The 23,152-nt window shown below is 35.5% G+C and overlaps 1 protein-coding gene across 1 annotated transcript in view; it reads right to left on the bottom strand.

The window, feature by feature from the left end:
• The window catches only part of htt (huntingtin), a 1,164,033-nt gene that overhangs the window by 938,723 nt on the left and 202,158 nt on the right, over positions 1-23,152 (bottom strand). Inside the window, exon 10 of the mRNA XM_090393484.1 lies at positions 4,187-4,333. Coding sequence (XP_090249610.1) covers positions 4,187-4,333 — 147 coding nt within the window. The remainder of the gene's footprint in view (positions 1-4,186; positions 4,334-23,152) is intronic.

The following is a 23,152-nucleotide window of genomic DNA, read 5'->3' on the forward strand; positions in this document are numbered from 1 at the left end:
TTTTCCACAAATAACAGTAAATGTCTGCTGGATTTCTGTTCAGCACATGGATTAGCAGGGGCGAATGCTGGTCTTGAAATTCACGGTTGCTCTTGTTATCATTCAGGGAGTGAGAGGTGTGATTGAAGTATGATTAGTGGAATAATGAATTACTGACCATTTAAAACTATATATTAGAAATTTATGCACATTTAATCATACAAATACAACATTTATTTTACAAATGATATTCTATCTTTTTCAATTTAGCTACTTGAATACAAATTCTACCCTACGGTTCTTCTTTATGAACTGGTCAATAATATCATCATAAAAGTTAGTTGTAATTTAATTTTCCCAAGCAACACATACACACTTGTAAAGGCTGGCTGAAGCTCACTGGCTAGAGCTACATGGACTGCGTATGGCCTGTGTTTAAGCAACAGAGTGAGACGACATGAAATGGATATGCGCACGCATGAAATCACAGTACAGCTGCGAGGACATGGAAGCTCCTACAACTGAGCAAGCCAAGGTAGCTTTGACTAGATGAGCAAGCATCTGCCTTCGATACACAACGGAAAGCTCAATTATTGCCGCACAAGCTTAAGACGTCTACTGTCTACAAAAATAAAAGCCTAAATGGAATGCTTATAAATGCATGCATTTATTAACAAATAAATATTACTTCTTTCTCAATTAATAAGCTCGTGCAGCAAGCATGAAGAATTTGCCCCTGTGGATTACTTATTACTAACACCATGTTCCAACATGAAAATGTGCACAAATTCACATGGAGAGAAAATGCAAATAAGAAAAGTCTCATTGACTATTTATAGTTAATAGCGATGTTTTCCCACTGGTTCAGGAGACAAGAGCACACAGAGGATTTGAAATAGGAAGTGATTACTATTTAGTTTTGAGCAGGATAAAATTGAATTTCATGTTGAAAAGAGGAGTGTGTAAGAAGGTTTTAAAACAAATCAAGGTAGAGCAGCTTTCAAAGGTTAACTATAGACTGAAATACACAAACATCATGAAAAAAAAAATGAAAGAGTTTGAAAACAAGAATGAAACCTTGGAGATTCAATGGCAAATCCTGAAGAAAACATTGATTGATTCAGCCAGAGAAGTATGTGATGAGATTGTCTGGAAGGATAGAAAAATCAGAACTCCATGGTGGACCAAGGAAGTTAAAGAAGTCAAGGAAAAGAAGAAAGCATATCGAAAGTTCCTGGCAAGTAAGTCAGTTTGCACTCTTAGAGCATATACAGAGAAAAATATAAAAAAGCAAAGCACTGTGTAAAATTAGCTAAAAAAAAGTCATGGGAGGACTTTGGTAAGAACATAGAAAAATAAATATCTGGAAGGTGGTAAAATATTCTGGAGGTTATTGAAAAAGCTCAGAAATGAAGGAAAGAGTACTGTAAAAGAAATTACACATGACAAAGAGGACATGAAAACTTAAGATAAAGATATTCTTGATGTATGGAGTAATTACTTGGAAAAACTGCTAAATAAAACAAGTAGTGACATCATTGTGGTAGAAAACACTCAACAGGAATAAAGTCAGGAATACGTATCCATACTTGAAGTAGAAAAAGTCATCAAAAAAACCTGAAACATGAAAAGGCAGCTGGAGTAGATGAAATTCAGCCAGAAATGCAGAAATATAGAGGTATAACAGTTTTACAGTGGCTGCATTGCATAATTCAGGACTGTGTCAGAAGGTCAAATTCCAGATAATTGTACCAGAGCTCTCATAGTACCCATTCTATAAAAAGGGGAAATAAAATTGAATGCAAGAATTACAGGGGTATTTCTCTACTGAGTGTTCCTGGTAAGATTTATGCAAGTATACTTGAGAAATAGCTAAGAAAAATTGTGGAAAGAAAGCTTGGTAAAGAACAAGTTAGATTCAGGCCAAATAGACTGTCAGGATCAGATTTTCACTTTAAGACAAATAGTTGAGAAATCATTGGAATATAACAAGGATCTGTATTTAAGTTTTGTTGATCTGGAAAAGGAATATGACAAGGTGCAAGAGGAAAGCTCTTCAAATGTTCCAGTTATATGGTGTAAATGGAACATTATAATAAGCAATACATAATCTCTATGTAAACTGTAAATCAGCAGTTAGACTTAGATGTACAGGAAGATGGTTTTAGTTAAAATCAGGTGTGTGACACGGCACATATTATCTCCACTGTTATTCATTATCTATATGGATCACATTATGAAGGAAAATAGTATTAAATCTGATATCAAAATTGGTGATGTTAATCTTAACTCTTTACTTTATGCAGATGATATTATTTTTATTATTATTACAGGCAACTCCAATGAGTCCTTAGACTCATCGAGGGAGACCCTAAACATCATGTCAAGAACTATCCAACATTTGCGCAATATCTATCATGCTTTGCTTTGAAGTCATTCACAGTCATGGCACCCACAACAGACTCTGGCATCTTATTCCACTATTCTCCAAGCAAAAAAACTAGTTTAACATCATCTGTATTAACTACTGCTCTATCCCTACTTTGCATCATCAGCAAATAACTGAACAGTTCCTCTCAGATCCTTTCCTATAATGAACAAATTAAACAGTAGCAGTCCAAGAACAGAACCCTGTGGCACACCACTAGTCATAAGCCTTCTTTTGGACTCTACTGCTGAATAAACTACTCTCTGATATCTTTTCATCAACCACCTTCCTATCCATCTCACAAACATTATATCCATCCCCCATTATACTCTGAATAAATCCAGTACAAGTCTACAAGATTCCCTGACTAAATTGAATAACTGTTGTAAAAAATTTGGTATGAAAATCAGCAATAAAAAGACAAAGAGAATGAAAACAGACATTGAAAACATCAAATGTATCCTGTATGGTGAACTCATAGAACAAGTAAAACATTTCTGCTATTTAGTTACAATTTTTAGGTTAAGATGGTAAATTAAATATGGAAACTGACAACAGAATTAATAAAGCTAGTATGGTACGAAGTCAGCTAAATAAATAAATAAATATATATAATTAGAAAGAAATTAGTCAAAACACAAAATTAGATGTATATAAGTCGATATTCAAACCAAATGTAAGTCATGGATCAGAGCGCTATGCTGGAATAAAACACTTGATCAAAGACTGGAGACCACTAATACTGGAGTTCTAGGAAGTGAACTAATATTGGAGTTTAAGGGAGTGAACAGATGGTATCAATGACAGTATCATTAAAAATTATGATATTAGGAAAGATCCTGACATTGCTATTCAGGAATGTGTTTACAGAGCTAATCTCAGGTGGTATGACCACTTAAACAGAATGGGAGAGGAAAAGTTAGCAAAACAAGTGCTCTTTGCATGATAGCAGGAAAAAGACCCAGAAGAAGACCAATATCAAGGTGTATTAACAGAGTAAAAAGTGCCTTAGAAGAATAAATGTAAGATATCATAAAGTTGGAGTCTTGACAGATAACAGATTAATATGGAGAAAAATTGTTGTTATGAAGTTAGTAACAATGTAACTTTTTTCATGTCGTACTATCATATCCTATATCCCCCAAGAGTATATGTCAGGAATTCGTTGATGACATTTAAGGAAGAAATGAAATGATAATTAAATTTATAAAGTGTCATTAATTTTACTTATAATAATTGTGGAAACTTGATTAACAGAATGAAAATGTTCTCAAGGGATAATAAATCCCTTTTTCAAGAAAAGAAATGAGTAAAGAAGGTTTTAGTATTTAAATTTATACTTACCTAGTAATAGATGGTATGAGTTGTCATATATTTGGATAAATGGAGAAAATAAGTTTGGGAACTGCTGATTTCTAGTCTATTATACAGATGCTTTCTAATAGTATTTATACATGATGATGAATAGTTGTATAAAATACTAAAATTTTCTTTTCCACAAATTCAAATGCCATTAAAAAGCATTTTTACAGCATCTAATTCAATTTGTGAAGAATAACGTTAAGCACTAGTATCCAAAGTATTTATGCATTACTGAGTATTCTGGATTTTTTAAGTTAACATTCATAATTCATTTTTTAGTTTTTTTTAGAAATATTTGCAATTTATCCTTCTGAATATTAATTAATATTAAATAATACCTCACTATAACCAAATATGATATTACAATTTTGTCAAAAGCTATATTTAGCTAAATTAATAAAATAAGCATCAATATACCAGGTGCAGCAAACTGTGATATACAGCTTTCCATATATTTTCCAATTTTGATGTTTGAATATTCAGATATGTCTTCATCCAATGAGGTTAGACAAGTTTCTTCCACTTGTTCTGCTTGAAAAGTAATCCCTGTATCCTCTTGAAAATCTAATTTAAAAAGTTTAAAAATTAGTAAGTAAACATTTTCAAACTTAAAATATAGCCAGCAAGCCATACATACATACATACATACACACACACACACACACACACACACACACACACACACACACACACACACATATATATTATAAAAATTCTTAAGAGCTATAATAAATAGCAAATGTTAATATTCCAAAAATGTTTATCCACCATATTAAAAGGCTTTTTTTATGTTGTTTTGTTTTTGTAGGCATATTTATTCGTTTAAAAATGGTTCAAAAGAGCAGTGAACTACTAAATCACAGACATATTTATGGCATATCCATGTTTTAACAGGGACACTCAAAGACAAACTTAAACAGAACATCTTCATAGTTTTATGTTCCAGAAAACTATGAAGATGTTCATAGTTTTCTGGAACATACCTTCATGGCATGTACCATCTACTGTGAATGTCTAATGCAATTATAATTCATGACTTTCCTACTGACAACTTTATTCAAAATTAGTCTATTATTTATTAGTTCTCTGATTTGATCAGCTCTTGAATTTCAATCTTCAAACTCACCTTTATCTTGGCCTTTTTTCCTGGCATTTTTGCACAAACACTGGTTTTTGCTATTCTTCCACTTCCTCATCTGTTTAAATTTACATCATATCAGACTAGCACTGTTTACACATTTGTGAAACAGAATGCAATTATGAAATATTAATTTCAATAGATGCTACAGAAGATTAGGAAGCATCATGAGTGTAATATCCAAACTCTATTTGTTGGTTAAGATAAAACTATAATAGGATGAATTATTAAAGCCCATGAGATCACCACCTGAGTTATGAAATTTTCTAAGGTTATCGCAATTACATTGTTAGGATCAGTGGAATAAGAGAATTCTTACAGTTTTTTTCTATATGTCTTTTTTCTATATGTCTTTACAGTTGCTAAATATTTAGATACTATTTAGCAGAGAACTAAATAGTTGCTATTCAGTTTTAATCCCGCATCTTTATTCAGATTATCAAGTGATTAATAAAATTAAGTGATTCTGTTATAAAAAAAACAGTAATGACAAACCCTTCAAGTGACATCAAAAGTAAGCAGAAGGTTATCAATAATCAACTTCTTCGACACTGAGAGATGGATTTTACCAATCAACATCCACAGCAGATCCCCTCGTGTACTTCACCCACCTCCAGACATGTGCTGTGGAAAGGTCTGGAGAAACCTGTGCTGTTGCAGTTGACATTTCTTGGTAGAATTGTAGAGTGAGGACGTCTCAGCAAATTGCCACCTTATGGTCTATTTTCTGAGTAAGAGTTTAAATTTTATCATTTTGTCTTTTTATTTAAAATGTTATATTATGTTTGTTACTCTATCTGCTTGCCCAGCCCTACTGACCAAGTGATTGGATAGAGTATTCACTCTCCAACCATCAGGTTACAGGTTCAAATCTGGAGAAGGCATGGATTATGCAATTGTCTTCAGGTGGTATTTGAATTTCCTTGCCAGGTGTGAGATTACCTTCTTGCTTACTAGAGGCTTGAAAAGTTCCATGTTTGATCTATAGAAAAGGGTTTCCAGACCAGGTAAAAAATGAATAAAAAAATACAAATATATACATATATATATATAACATCTTCCTTGAAGATTTTGAAACGAAAGCCATATCTTCATTCTCATTTAAACCAAAAGTTTGAAAACGATATGTTGATGATATTTTCATTATTTGGAATCATGGGCACACATCTCTCATAGATTTTCTTCATCCTCTAAACATCCAACATTCTAATATAAAATTAACTGCTGATCTAGAAAATAATAACTCCTTACCTTTCCTGGATGTCATGCTTACACGATGCTCTGAAAGATTAAAAACCTCTATATACAGAAAACCTACTCATACCAATAGATATCTGCATAATCTTTCTCATCATTTTCCACCACAAAAACTTGGAACTATATCTACCTTAGGACACAGAGCACGCTCTCTCTTGAATGAACCAGATGAACTACAAAAAGAAATAAATCACCTCACTCTTATCTTTAAACAAAATGGATACTTTGAAAAAACGATTAAGAAATTTCTTCTGGATCCTCCTAGGCAGTGCACAACAGAAACTATTAATTTTAAAAGTAGCATCTCCATTCCATACATTAGCACAGTCTCTAAAAAATTAACTAAAGTCCTTAAAAAATACAATATCAGGACATTCTTCACCACACTTCCTAAAATCCGTTCTCTAAATCAGCCATCCAAAGCCTATGCATCGCAACCTAAAATATCCAGGTGTATATAAATTATGGTGCGATTGCAATATCCCTTATTTTGGACAAACTAACAAATCTATTGAACAATGTATAGAAGAGCATAAGAGAGACATCTCTTACAAAAGATCTCATGCAACTGTGTTATCCAGTCATGTTCATTTTTCAAATAATCCTATAATAAATTTGGTTTAATCCTTTATCCAAGTGTGAGCAAACAACTGAAGAGACCTCAATAAAGGTCGAAACTAGTCTGGGTAGTGGCCCTTCCCTTAATGCATAACATTAGACATATCCGCAAGGAGATGTGTTTTGCATTATAGGAGATACTGAGACAGGAGGGTTGGTAGCTTGCTACACCTTTGCAACGAGTTGCTCTGGTGTTGTACCACCTTACCCCAGTCCTGAAGATACTTTCAGGCGCAAACTTTGTTTGCTCACACTTGGATAAAGGATTAAACCAAATTTATTATACTCTAACCAAGTGAAAAATAAACTTTCAACATCAAATAATCCTAATGATGATCAACAAAGCCACTCCGTTTGCTGGGACAGATCAGAAAATATTTTTCGCTGTGATGATGAGTTTGAGAAAAAAATTGTAGAATCAACGGAAATCCTGCTGAATCTTGTCCACTTAAATAACAATTTGAGTTATAACATCCCAGATAGCCATGCTGCAGTTATTCAATATTGGTGTTCACGTGAGCCTGCATGCACACTTGCAATAAACAATGGCATGCCTGTTGGAACAACTTGAAAAAATACGTTTTTTATGTATCAATTATGTGTGGCAAATTTTTACCTGTAATTTCCAGTTTTTAGATACTTCAATGTTTATTACTATTCTTTTCCTTTATGAATACCTGAGGAAGGCTGTTATAAGCCGAAACTAGTTGTATTATTCTCATTAAAATCTTTATAAGTTATCTCGGTTTTTTAAGTCATTAAATCTATGTTTTAAAATGTATCACAACAACCGAGTAAAAGCCTATGATCACACACACACACACACACACACACACACACACACACACACACACACACACACACACACACACATATATTAATTATTAATTAATATATATATTAATTACTAATTTTATTAATTATATATATATATATATAATTAATAAAAATAGAAAAAAATTCTCAGCCCACCCATGATACTACTGTACCATAGGTTTACAATCTTTCATAGGGTGGGAGTCACATAAAAAAAGTGAATAAATAAATAAATAATAAAAAAAATAACAATTAGGAGTACATAGTGCAGGTAAAAGATGTAGGTTTGCCTTCTATACAAGATGATACCCAAACCCCAATCTATTGTCAACTTAACAGTTCTTAATGTATTCTGGCAGGGTAAATGGCAGGTAGAGTACTCGCAGGCTGGTTATGAATGCATTAACATCCTCTGATGCATTAATATCTAGTTGGGGTCATACGCCGGCCTGGCTGGCCGAGTGGTTAGCGTATCCACTCTCCAGGCAAAAGGCTGTGGGTTCGAATCCCACTGTGGGCATGGATGTTTGTGATTATCTGTGGAAATACTAGTGGTAGTGGTCAGCGGTAGATGCCGTTGGTGTAGTTGCGATCAGTTGGTGGATTGTGAGTGGTGGAAACCGAGTTGTAGAGTAGGTGCCCCTCCCTCGATGAGTCTTTGGACTTTCTGGAGGTGACAAATAATAATAATACTATCTGGTAGCTGGTCTGCATAATTGTTTTACTATTCTCTCAGATGGGGAGAGGTTTGAGGTCCCTACAGTGTGTTTGCCATAACCATGAGCTGCTGCCAACACTGCTTTTAAGAGGAAAGGTGGGAGGGAAGGGAGAAGAAACCGAAACTTGCTCTGGGATCAAACATCAAAATAGCTACTTCAAGCTTCCAATAAGCAAGATGGTGTTTCACTGGGTGATGAAAGTCAGCTACTACCTAGGGATATAGCTGGCATTTCCTGCAACTTGGAAAGATGTTGAAGGTTTAATGAAGTATTGACAGCACTAGGAAAGGATTAAAAACTAATTTTAATGCTTCTAATATTTCGTCTCAGTCACTGAGACATCTTCAGGGAGTACAAATAACCTATCGTGATGGTGTCCTATCTATGGGCATTTGCAGGTGGCCTAGGATGTAAACTAGGATCTCTGACAATTATTGTTTCCCAAATTTTGGGAAGTTTTATGCATCCACATTTGTTTAAATTGGGTTGATTTCTGAGTGCCAATGCAGATTCCAAAAACAGACTTTCCTTTTTGAATTTACTATGGTGCATGGTAGTTTTCTTCCAGAGGATCCTGTGAGTTGTGTCCAACACATGGTCAGCAAGGCCAGATTGACCCTAATCATGATTGCAGATGTGTGTTCATCTAAACAGGTACTACCTGCCTGTCTGTCTGAAGTAAGCCAACTTGCAGGAGCAGGGTTACTTTATATACTCCAGGCACTGAGAGAGGAGGGAGCTGATCTTGGGTAGAACAGATAAGGATAGCAAGTTTCTCGTGGGACTTAAAAGCTGTGTGGAGGTTGTACTTTTTGGCTATTTTTTCTGATGGGCCTCTGATGGTCATGGCATTTCTTAAATCCTCCTGAAGGGATGGTCGAGGAATGGGGGAAGAACTGATCCATCCCCTATGAACCATTCTCTACATCCATTAAGCATAATGCCTCCCCACACCATTACCCCAGCACAGCCATATCTATCCCTTTCAAGAATGTTCTCACGACGATAAGCAGTACCATTTTAATGCCGGATCAAGTGTCATCTAGAATCAGAGGAAAAACTAAAACAACTCTCATCTGTAAAGAGTATATTAGCCCATTGGTGTCTTGTCCAATTTTATGGATACCACACCACTGAAAGCATGCTCTACGATGAGCAGTGGATAAAGGGATGCTGACTACAGGCCTTCAAGCCTACTTGTTGCAGACATCTTGCCAAAGTTTATCAAGATATCTGTGTATCTATACTTGAATGGAGTCGACTCCCAAGCTGACCTCTCATGGTATGTCAAATACATTTTCCTTTTATAACCAAAAATCTGTCTTCATGTTCCATGGTAGAGTGAGGGCTACCTCTTATCAAATGCCTGGAACACATTCCATTGGTTTGAAATGCTGCCCAGAGTCTGGATACAATGCTATGTGAGATTCCAAACTCCCTGGCAATATCACTAATTGTGTGCCCTTCTTCAAGCTTTCCAATAATATTTCCCCATGTGAAATCATCTAGTGATGTCTTTGAGACATTAAAATACATCCAAGTTTGCAACTTTATTACTTTATGAAAAGCGCTTCCTTCAAATACAATTCGCTTAGCACAGCCTTTTGCCTTTTATCCTGTTGAGTGCTATCACATGACCCCTTTGCATGCAATTTGAAATTTGAATGTGTACCTGCTTTGTACTCAAAATCATCAGTTATACAAATTGCCACAAGCTGATTCATCTGAATTTGCAGTTGTAATCTTCAGAAATAGTGTTCATCCTTAGGTTTTTGACAGCAGTGTGTGTGTGTGTGTGTGTGTGTGTATATATATATATATATATATATATATATATATATATATATATAGACAAATGCAAATCTGAGTGACTGCTCTTGGAAGCTGCTACAGCGGTACAAAACTCACTTAATGTGAATGAATTTGGTTGCCTCACTATACTAGAAATGTGACAGACTATTATCATAAGACCATTAATCATATATAGACAAATGCAAATCTGAGTGACTGCTCTTGGAAGCTGCTACAACTGTACAAAACTCAGTTAATGTGAATGAATTTGGTTGCCTCACTATACTAGAAATGTGACAGACTATTATCATAAGACCATTAATCGATAAACAATCAAGATCCCCTGATGTGCTCACAAAGGGAATGGGTATGCTAAGATTACACCATTTTGATTGGGCTCTACATGCAAGTGCATGCCAATTCTTTGTGTCTATGAAAATCCTTCATGACAAGGCAAAAGGCAAAATATATCAGCTAAATTTAAATAAACTTTGTTCAAGTATTTTTGAATACTAAAAATGTCAAGTTCCTTCCCTAAAACCTTCATTTTTAATATTACACCATAATATCATCATTTGTTCTCCTTTGGTAAGAACTCTTATAGCTGTGGTTTTCTAGTCTTTTATTAAATGTAATTAAAACATTTAATTCAATTTAATTTAACCTAATTATCAGAACCACAAGTTAAAATTTGAACACTATCTTGCACACTGCTAATTCAGTTTTGGCCAGTGCTTTTCTGAGATGGTATGGCTTACCAGATGAAACTTCATACTAGCATGAAATTCGAATTTTTTGCCACATTTATTGTTAAGATATTTGCTATATAAAACTTAACTATTTTTAGAATTTAGATTTCTTTTATGTTTATATATTAACATGTTCATGCAAGGCTGTCTCAAGTGAGACTGTATTTATTGCTACAATAAAACTATTTGGTTTGTAACTATGCAGTATGGTGTCTGTTGAGGAAGAAGATTTATCACTATAATTACACTAAATACTCTATTTACGCTGTTTTTCACTAGAGATACAGTACAGTACAGTACAGTGACTACTGTTTTTAGTGTTATAACAAAATTTTACTTTGTTTTATTGCATCTGTGCAGTATGGTGTCTGTAGGGGGAAATGTTTTTCATTATTATGGGGTCATTCTCATTCCAGTACTAAGCTACCAATATATGACAGATACATAAACAGCAAGCATGTGCAAAATTCTCATGTCCAGCATCAAGGTCAAGTACAACACAAGACCATTTGTTCCTGCTCATTGCAAACATGTTAAATAAATCATTTTCAACTTTTGCAGATATTCTGTTCATCTAAAAAGTAATACAAAAATTATACAAATATAATATGTAACACACATACAATGTAATACAAAAGTTAAAAATCAAAATAATTACTAGTTTCTTTTCCTTTTCCACAGTTAAGAAACTAAAAACAAGTGAGAAAATGAATGAATAATTAACTGCAAAGGCTACATGTCAAAGATTGTTTTTACTCCTGATGGTTTAGCAAGCAAGGAATGACTGACAAATATGAGTGGCCAAGTAGCTGGACTGTTGATCAAAAAATGACTTCTGTACAAAGTATAACTGGCTATATGGTCAGAATAAGAGAATTAGATGTGCATTAGGTAAAGGAACTGGAACTCTTAGAGGGGAAAAGAAGATGGGTATGGAGATTTCTAAGAAATGGGAAAACAATGAAATTACCTATTTTGACAAAAGTACACAGTAACAACTACAGTCTTAAGAAGGAAAATTTTAAACCAAAAAGAAACAGCAGGACCTAAAATCCTGCTTGCTAAAGCTGAGAAAGAGCTCTTGAAATCTCCACTCCCTTGAAAATCTGTTTTTTAAAAATTTATCTCATGAAAAATTAGTAACAGCAAAAATTTTTCACACTGCATATAAGATGGTCAAAAAAATCATTCTTTTCATTATCTTAAATGGTATTGACAGGAGTCATGTTCTTCATTCAACTAATGCTTATAGTAACATCTTGAAACACATTACTGATGAAATGAGAAAAAATTTGGCTAATAAAATTATGTCGAACAGCCGAATTTGACTGATGATTGCTAAAACAACCACACTGAGTAACAAATCCACTTTCATAAAATCAAAAAACAGCTTTACAGCTGTTTTTGGATTCAACAAACTCTAAAGTGCTACTGTTAAAGGGATATACAGTATGCTGGAAAACTATTTAAAAAAACTCAGTTTATGTCACATGTGTTCATACAGCTGTTATGATAGATTGTAAAAGTGAGGTTGCCAACTAATGAAAGAAAAATTCCCCTTATTAGATTGTAAAAGTGAGGTTACCACCTAATAAAAGAAAAATTCACCTTATTAGATTGTAAAAGTGAGGTACCAACTAATGAAAGAAAACTTCCCCTTATTATATATCATGCTAATCACCAATTAAAACTATCACTTAGTGATACTGTGAAATCTGTTGCAGGCATTGACAGATTTAAAGAATTTATTGATATACTTCATGTATAGTGCATCACCAAAACTTTAAGAGAACTGAAAGCCCACACAAACTCATGTGATTCTGAACTGTTAAGAATTAGAAGAATTTTAAGCACATAATGGGTAGATTTGAGTTTCTGGTTCTATTTCAGTTGTCTGGAATAGCCATAAGGTATTAGTTAACATTCTTCAAGAAGTAAAGAATGATTCAAATTGAGACCAAAAAAATTACAAATAACAATTTTTAACTTAGGTTTACTGTGTGATGCTCTTCAAGCATTATCAGATCTGACTTTGGATTTGCAGGAACACAACATGGATCTATACATAATGAATTTAAAAAAAAAAAAAGTTATACAATCTTTTCATGAAAGACAAATGGTTTTGGAACAAGATTACAAATTACAAAGATGCCACCAAATCTGCCAAAAATCTGTGATTACAAGAAGTTTCACTTCAAGAGAGAGAGATTACAGAAATTACTCTCCAATCAAACCAAATGCTTTCTGCAATACTGAAACAATCAATAGAAAGCAGGCTGCTGGACAGTAAAAATGCTAATTTAGCAGTGCCAATTCAAGTAATTGATAGGAAACAGTGGCCTAAAGATATTAATGTTATTTCAAGTGACATTTTATTATTATTATTATTACGTGACACCTCCAAGGAATCCAAAGGCTCATAGAGGGAGGGCATCTACTCTACAACTCTCTGTCTCCACCACTCACTCAATCCACAAACTACAACTACACCAATGGCATCTATTGCCCACCACCACTTTCACAGACAACTATAAACATCCATGCCCACAGCGGGATTCAAACCCATAGCCTTTTGGCTGGAGAGCAGATATGCTAACCACTCGGCCAACCAGGTCGGCCATTTAGTGAGAACGAAAAATTAAACAATTAAAGTATAAGGAGAATTCTGATTTTGAACTGTATTACACTGATGATGATCTAGATATGTGAATTGAAATATCTGTAGGTAACCTAATTAAACATTTTTCAAATGGGTCTACATGCTACTTATACAGAATGAATAATGCACAGTTAACTCCCAGTAAATACTCCTGCATATGCCCTCTGAATGTAGCCTCCTTGACCAGCAGCACTCCCACCACAAATTCCTAGCCTCATCAATTTCCTGCAGTGCAATTCTATCAAAATAATAAGCATGTGATAACCTGTCAAATGTAATTGCAAATTTTATATATATATCTGATCCACACACAAAAGGCCACAAGACCTATAGCACATTAATGCCATGTGTGGGCAAGAGGAATAGAAGAAAGGAGGAATCTGTTCACATTTTGCATTAACAGCTGAGGGGTTGTAAACTTTGGGGAAGGGAGTGGGGATAACCATTCCAAAGGACAGAAGGAGGAGGCAATGAAGGTGGTTTGCTGAGTTTCAAGATGGACTGTAAAAGAGTGTGGGTTAGCAGTGGCTCTTGTTTGAATGATTTTGGAGGCAAGTAGAGTATAATAGCAGTACCCAATTCAGTAGAGCACTGTCTATGAAAGTATCTGAAGAGGAGACACAAAGCAGAAACTGAACGTCTTTGAGAGAGAGAGAGAGGAATCATTAATTAGCTAAATTATCCTCTTTTGGACAGAATCAAGCACTCTTAGAGAGGATATCGGTGCTCCACTCCAAATATGGGAACGGCATTCCTTAGCTGGGTGGATATGGGCTTTGTATAGAGTTTGCAGAAGTGAAAGTAGTGTCCTATTTCTAATTTTTTAGGAAATAACAACGTAAACTAAATTATTAATTATAACAACTTTAATTAATAACTCCCTATATTTCGGCAATGTTACATCGCCATCTTTAGGCACAAAAGAATGATATGTGCATACAGGCATTTACACTAAGCAAATGAGGCTGAAGATAAGCAATGAAGTCAGTCCTAGAATCCTAAAGGTGCCTCCTAACAGGCTAAATTGGATTGTCTTAGCGGTTGGGCTGACGATCTTAGAATGTACTTCCCAAATTTGGGGCAGTCTCAAGCACCCAAATTTGTTGAGGTTTGGGAAGTTTTCAGAATTGAGGCTGATTCAATAATCTTTCTTACTTGTACTTGCTGGAGTGTAATAAGGTGGCCTTCTTCCAGTGTATTCTGTGTCCAATGCATTCAGCATGTACTGAGTGGCTGTGTTGGTGGAATGGGATGCAATCTTTGTGTTTGGATACCCTAATATTGGCTGTCCTGCCTGTTTGGCCATAGTAGGACAGTTTGCAACAGCAAGGTAACTAGTATACTCCAGGTTGACCTAGGGGAAAGTGGCTGGAGCAGATAAGAGATGCAAGTTTCTTGTATGGTTTGTAACTAGTTGTGAGGTCATATTTTCTTAGGATTTTGTTTTTCCAATGTACGCAGGATATATGGAATGGTGACAGATTAAGAGTAATCTCTGCTATGAAATGGGAGGGGAGAGGGGGTTATGGTTAACTGTTTTAATTTTTTTTTGGAGTTTTTGGGGGTTGTAGCCATTGGCTACATGGCCTAGAAGGTGTTAAGGATATGGTCAAGTTCAGCAGTTAGGGCATTATTATCTGAACTGATTAATTTTGTCCTGTTATATAGGGTTTCTATAATCCCATATTGTTGGAAGGGGGAGTGGTGTGACTGCTAGTGAATGTATCTACCTATATGTGTAGGTTTTCTGTAAACAGAGAAAGCAAGAGATCCATCAAGCTGGCATGTAATCAGAGATTCTAGGAAAGGGAGACTATTAGTTTCCTTTTCCAAGGTAAACTGGATCCTGGGGTGTTGATTGTTTAAGTGTGTTAAGAAATTGTGGAGTGTATCTAGGCCATGTGGCCAAATGGCGATCACATCATCCACATAGCACAGTCAAACAGTGAGTTTATGTGGAGGAGAGTTTAAGGCTTTTTCTTCAAAGGTCTCCATAAAGAAGTTGGCCAGGGATGGAGAAAGAGTGGAGAACCCATGGCTGTCTCCTATATCTGTTTGTAGAATTTTCCTTGCCAAACGAAATAGCCTGAGTTCACAGTGAACTGAAACAGGGATGAGATATTGAGAGGAAATTTGACTTGGCTGAGGTCTAAGGCATCTTTGAGTAGGACATTGGTAAATAAGGAGGAGACATCAAAACTGACCATTATGCTGGTGTGTTGGGGTGAGAGGTTTTCAATACTGACAAGTGGATTGAGTTTTTTTGTGTGTGAAGGTGTGTTGCCAATATATTGTGTGAGTACTTTGGCTAAATGTTTGGCTAATTTGTATTTGGGGTCAAGAAATAACCTTCTTCTTTAGGAGCTCATGGAATGTTTTGATTTGGGTGCTGGTGGAATCATATTCTATGGGGGGGGGGGGGGGCTAGAGTGATTTAAAAGTAAAGAGGCAAGCTTACCTGTGTAATCTAATTGGTTTAGAATTACAGTGGCACTTCCCTTATCCGCTTTAGCAATTCCTATTTTTCTGTTGCTTTTCATTCCTTTCAGAGCTTTGAATTCTTCTTTTGACTTGGTTTTTGGTGGTTGGGCTTGGATAAGAACATTCTACATCCAGTCTGATATTGTTGGCAATGTGGTTAGGAAGGCTGTGGATACCTCGTTCTACCTGTATCATTATTTCTTCTGTAGAGATCTTTTTAAGTGCTATAGCAAAGTTGTGGCCATGTGCGAATACACTAATTGCTACAGGCTTCAGGGTTATGGATGATAGGTTTATTGCCATGTTGATAGGTAATTGAGGTTTGGAAACTGAGTTCTTTTGTAAACTTTCAAATTTTTTAATGTGCCAACATCATATACAGGTAACCCTCGTATAACGCGGATGTTAGGTTCCATAGAAATGCCGCGTTATATAAATCGCGTTATACGAGACTTAGATCACATAGAAAAAGTAGGGTTAGGTTCCGAAATCGTTGTTTTTTTAAATCATATAAACAATGACATATCCAACAAAAACAATATTTTTATTTAATTCAGGTAATTCATATAAGTTAAGAAAGCATAAACTATAAGACAATTACATAGTATAAAATAATAAAAATTACAAATTATACATAAATTTTATTGCACATAATGCATAAATGTTTTAGACACAATAAAATAAAGAGCATATTTTAATTGTCATCACTGTCTTCAGAAATAACATTTCGTAGATGTTCTTTAAGTGGCTGAAGGTCGTCACTACTTAAAATCTCTTGGACATCATTTGTATAATGCTCATTGCATACTTCATGTTTAGTCATCAAGAAGTCAGTAATAAGACTTTGCTTTCCACTATGCTGCAATTTTTTATTAAGTTCATAATATGGCACTAAACAAATATCCAATTGTCTCGTGAATTTTCCTGAGCGCTCCATTGAGGGATTATTATCCGTAAAATAACTTCCTAACTTTCTTGCCAAGTCCAATCCTTCTGCTAATTTCTTTAAACTGAATTCTTTAAAGGATTCATCACAATCAGAATTTTTGGCAGAACTTTCCCCGCCATTTGGTTCGACGTCATCTATTAATTGTACCAGTTCCTTCTCATTTAAATCTGTTTCTCCATCAATTAATTCACTAATTTCGTTTTCAACCATATCGCAAAAGACCTCTCCAAACATAACCTGAAACATGAAATATAACCTGAAGCCTGTTCCAGAACGGCTTCAGGCTATATTTTTTCCAACAAGCATTCAGCATAGAGGGTTGTAATTCCTTAATGGACAGAGAAATAATTTTTACACAATTCAACATTGAAAACTCTTTCCATGCTTGAGGCAGTGTCATGTTTGGATTAGATTCCATTTTTTCCAAAATTAATTGAAATGTTCTCCAAATATAATATGACTTAAATGTTGATATTATTCCTTGGTCGAGTGGTTGAATAAGTGAAGTAGTATTAGGTGGCAAAAAAGTTATTTTAATATTCGGATGGCTTAAATTTGTTGGGTGGCCTGGTGCGTTATCTAAATTTAGTAGAATTTTGAAGTCCATATTCTTTTTCTTTGTGTAACTTTCTACATCGAGTACAAAACACTTGAAAAAACAATTTTCAAACATGCCAGCTGTAACCCATGCCTTTTTGTTGGCCCGCCAATAAACAGGTAGGATGGACTTGTCGAGCTCTTTCATTGCACGAGGATTTGTGGATAGGTTAATAAACATGGGTTTTTGTCATGTAATCACCTGATGCATTACTACAAAACAGTAGAGTAATTCTATCTTTGGAAACTTCGAATCCAGGAGCTGATCTTTCATTTTTCGAAATATACATGCGTTTTGGCATTTTTTTCAAATATAACCCAGATTCATCTGCATTGAACACCTGGTCTGCACTGTAACCACCTTCTTTAATGATTTTTAAAAGTTCTGCTGGGTATTTCCAGGCAACTTCAACGTCTGCTGATGCTCATTCTCCCTGGATTTTAAGATTATACAAAGAAAATTGCTTTTTAAAGTTTTTGAACCAACCCTTACTGGCATAAAATCCATGCTGAGAGATTTCTTCTGAAGAATCTTGATCGAGTTCTTTTAAATGTTTATAAACTTTGAGAGCTTTTTGCTTAATAAGGTGTCCATCCAAAGGAATTTTCTTTTGAGTGCAATCTTCTATCCAAATCATTAGAGATTTCTCCATTTTTTTCTATTAGAATATCGCGAACACGAGCAAAGCGCTTTGCACTTACTTGATCCAGCAATAACACTTTCTCAGATTTTATGTTCATTTTGTTTGATTGTTCGAATTGTTGATTCATTTAAATTCAGCATCCTTGCAACAATTCCTGGTTTTTTTCCAATTTTCAACCGATCCAAGATTTTAATTTTTTCTTCGAGAGAAATGAATTTCCTCTTCAATGCTGGTTTTTTCTCTTTCGTTGCAGTTTTAGTGGCCATTACAATAAAAATAAACTTTTACATAAAAAAAAAAAAAGTATTATATATGTATGTAACTCACCAGAAAATAAACTGCTCAGCTTGAGAATAACACACTTATGATTTTAAATGCGCTTTCCTGGCAGAAACCAAAGAATTTTCAACAATACAGTAAATTATACATTAACTTTATACAGTAAACCCTAGATGACAAACCTGTGGCACATCTGAGAATTTTGCTGGCATGTCAACGATTTACAGGTGATATCCTTTTATATGCTTATAAATTATTCAAGTTTTAGTGGCCATTACAATAAAAATAAACTTTTACATAAAAATAAAAAAGTATTATATATGTATGTAACTCACCAGAAAATAAACTGCTCAGCTTGAGAATAGCACACTTATGATTTTAAATGCGCTTTCCTGGCAGAAAACTAAGAATTTTCAACAATACAGTAAATTATACATTAACTTTATACAGTAAACCCTAGATGACAAACCTATGGTACTCGTGCCAGAGGTGGCACGTCTGAGAATTTTGCTGACATGTCAACGATTTACAGGTGATATCCTTTTATATGCTTATAAATTATTCAAGTTTTTTTTTAATTGTTGCAATATGTACAAGCTGAATTTTGTTTTACACAAGACTGCAGCTATAGAGACATTTTGGTGCAGTATTAACAAAATATCGCATGACCCAAAGACGAAAGCAACCGACAAGTGTTGAGTTGAAATGCTAATTCTCTTCAATCGAATTCCATAACATCTGAAACTGTCATAACAGCATTCACTTTTAGTTTTAACACATTCACAACAGGGTGTCATTTATTGTTCCAATGGAACTTCTCATTACTGACTGGCTCAACTCACACAAACATTTCAACCCTTGGTTGAATTTTATGGCTTCTTGGCAGGCGAACTCACACATTCATTATATGGCATGTTTCAATTCTTGGTAGGCTTTTATTTTAAGCTAGCCTTTGTGATCTGTTCATAATGACATCGAAAATTTCAAATGCAATAAAACAAACACTTATTTCATAATTGAAAAATTGGACAATAGTTTTTAGTTATATACTGTGTTTCGGTGCTACATATGGTTTTGCTTAAGTCTATACAGCAATTCTGTGAGAGGGGACATGTGATTTATTAGTTAGTGCTGTTTTTATGCCATCTGTCTCTAATTGCACTATTTGTTGAGAATAACACAGATTGCAAAAGCCTCTGTACAGTACCTTATTCAGTGATACAATAAAACTAAATTCGATACTTATAACTACTTGCACGATATGGGCAGACACAAATTTAACGAAGGTAAAATTTGATTTTTAAGTCCCACGGTGAAAAATAAAAAAATAAATAAATAAAGGGTTACTAGAAATTGTAGACTGCGTTATATCGAAACCGCGTTGAACAAGAGATACTATAATTTGTAAACCGCGTTATAGCGAAACCACGTTGTATAAGTACTGTGTTATACGAGGGTTACCTGTACTTTGAAATTCGTTTTCTGCTGAAGCATTCAAGAAGTTAGAAAGGAATGTCCAGAGGTTACGTTCAGCATAGCGGCAAGCTCTACTTCTAGCGCATTAATAGCTTTGTTGGTATCAGCCAAGAGAACATGGTGGCAGCAATCTGCTCCTGTAGAAGAGCAAAGGGTGTTTTAGTTTTACACAATTTGGATTACATTATTATTCCAGCAACATTTTGGCTAATCAGTTTAGTTGTCTGGAAATCTTCAGATTTAACTTGCCGTATTGATGGGCCTTGAGTGCAATGGAACCTACACGGATGATTGTAATTCTTGTAGATAAGCTTACATGTTGGTTAGACATACTTCTAATTTTTTTTAGAAAATGGCAACGTAAACTAAATTATTAATTATAAAAAAAATTAATTAATAACTACCTATATTTCGGCAATGTTACATTTGGCAATCTTACATTCTAAGGTCATCAGCCCAATGGCCAAGACAACCTAATTTAGCCCATTTTTAGGACTGTAGGACAGACTTCAGTTGCCTTTCTTCTGCCTCATTTGCTTAGAGTGAGTGCCTGCATGCACATATCATTGTTTTGTGATCCCTGAAGATGGCAATGTAACATTGCCGAAATATAAGTAGTTATTAAAGTTTTTATAATTAATAATTTAGTTTATGTTGTCATTTCCTAAAAACTTAGAAGTACATCTAACCGACGTATAAGCTTATCTACAAGAAGTAGTGTCTTGTGCGAAAAAAGTACACCAAATTGTTTTGGGAGCTGCAGAAGCTATAGTCGAAATGTGGTTGTGGCAGAAAAGATCAGAGGTGCAGGTCAGTCTGAGTAGAGAAATCTGATTGTGTTTGGATATCTTAGTATTACTGAAGGTAAGGAGGAGGATTTGAGCTCTTTCTTGTGAGAGATCAGACAGGATTGAGTTTTGGTGGCATTGAAGTTTACAAGGTTGTCCTTGTCCAACTGGGATATAGCTAGGACATCTGAGTTCAGGTCATGGTAGATATTTAGGATTCTAATACTTGAGCACTACAAGGTTTGTCGAAAAGTATACTGTCATCAGCAAAGCAATGGATAAGATTGGAAGTCTGAGAGAGAGAGAGAGCAGGAATACAAGAGGAAGAGAGTGGGTGAAAGAACAGAACCCTGAGATACTCCAGCATTGATGGGGAATCTGAGAAGAATAGACCATCCACCATAACACATAATGAGCAACCAGTGAGAAAGTCTGTGATCCAGTTGCATAGCAAGGAAGGCAGACCACAGTATGATGGTCTGCCTTCCTTGCTATGCAACTTCCTTCCTTAAGTAGGTCCCTGTTCAAATGCCTTTGAAATGACAAGGGCAACCACGTGAGTTTCTCCAAATTTCTCCATGGCTTGAGTCCACAGGTGGGTGGTGAAGCAAGAAGATCAGCTGTAGATCATGAGTGGCAAAATCCATACTGCTGGTCACTAATTAGTTGGTATGACTCTAGGTGGTTCAAGAGTTGGTTGTTGATGATCTTCTCCCTAATTTTAGAGAAAACAGAAGTAAGGGCAATTGGATGGTAGTTTGTTGGTTGACTTTTATCACCTTTCTTTCTTTCTTTCTGAAGGCAGACCACAGTATGATGGTTTGTTAAGTAGATCCCTGTTCAAATGTCTTTGAAATGACAAGGGCAACCATGTGAGTTTCTCCAAATTTCTTCATGGCTTGAGTCCACAGGTGGGTGGTGAAGCAAGAAGATTAGCTGTAGATCATGAGTGGCAGAATCCATACTGCTGGTCACTAATTAGTTGGTATGATTCTAGGTGGTTCAAGAGTTGGTTGTTGATGACCTTCTCCCTAATTTTAGAGAGAACAGAAGTAAGGGCAGGTAGTTTGTTGGTTGACTTTTATCACCCTTCTTTCGGATGGACTGAATGTGTACCTGCTTTCATGTTGTAGGGTAGATGAATAGGATAAATTGAAGAGGCGACACAGGATACGTGTTAATTCTGAGTGCAATTTTTTAACACAATAGGTGGGATATCATCAGGACCAGATGCCTTGTTTGTGTTCAGGTTATTGAGGATTCTTCAGATTTCTTTTTGTCAGAAGACTGCTGGTGACATGAAAGGAGTCATTCTTGGTAGTGTGGAGGGAACTTTGCCCAGGTTGTCAATGCAGAAATTTGAAGAGAAGAGTGTTGCCAGTAAGTTGACCTTGTCATTAGGTTGTGGTGGAAACCTGGGTTGGCAGAAGTTGCCTCAATGGACTTGGCAAGGGAGCGACTGCCATTTGGGTTTGCAGCATTTGGCCTTTTCAAAGTCTGACTTGGACTTAGTGATGATTCTTTTATAATGGTTGCAAGCTGCAGTGTAGACAAGTGGGCAGCTGGAGTTTTGGTCTTGAGCCATTCATTATAAGCAGAGATTTTTTTTTTTTTTTTTACAGCATTGGTGCACTTTATTGAGAACCAAGGCTTGGATGGTGGCTGATAATTTGGAGTGGAATAAGGAATAAAGCCTTCATTCCTGTGAGGATGATTTCTGTTATTCGATCTGAGTAGATGTTTGGATCAGAAGAACTGAAGCAGTAGTCGGACCAAGGAGGAATAGAAGTCGCAGAGGTTCTACCAGTTAGCAGTTTTAACCACAGTATACCTTGAATGGGAGCATGTTAGGTCAGGTCAAGTGTGTTGGCAAATTGGAGGGGAGATGTCAGGTATTCTGGTAGGAAGATTGATGATCTGAGATAGGTCATTGCTGATGGCAAACACCTCAACATTTCTGCCTGTTTGGTCAGTGAAATTGGAGAAGGGGAGCCAATGTGAGTTATGGGCATTGAAGTCCCCAAGAAGGATGACCTCACTATTTGGGATATTTTGACTGCAAAAAGTCGAGCTTTGGAGAAAGAGAGAGAGATAATTGAAGAGCTAGGAGTGATGAAGTTTGGAGAGCGATAGAGACAGCATATGAAAATGGCAGATTAGTTTGGTATAGAAATTCTGAGCCAAAGCAGTGGGGATTCGAGGATGTGCTGTCTCTGGCATGGTATGTCAATTCTGATGAATGCACAAATGCCACCCTTCTGCAGAAAGAGCTATCTAATGTGTAGTTTGGGCAGTTGAAGTGGCTTTTGAGATTGCCAGTTGGGGTTCTGATAGGAAAAGTACTTCTGGTTTAGGTGACTGCAGGCGGTGGTGCACATCATTTATATTACTGTTTAGACCACATATATTGGTGAAGTGGGCG

This window comes from Typopeltis vanoorti, chromosome 5 (genome assembly GCF_054136105.1).
Source record: "Typopeltis vanoorti isolate ZY-2024b chromosome 5, IOZ_Tvanoo_1.0, whole genome shotgun sequence".
Lineage (NCBI taxonomy): Eukaryota > Metazoa > Arthropoda > Arachnida > Uropygi > Thelyphonidae > Typopeltis > Typopeltis vanoorti.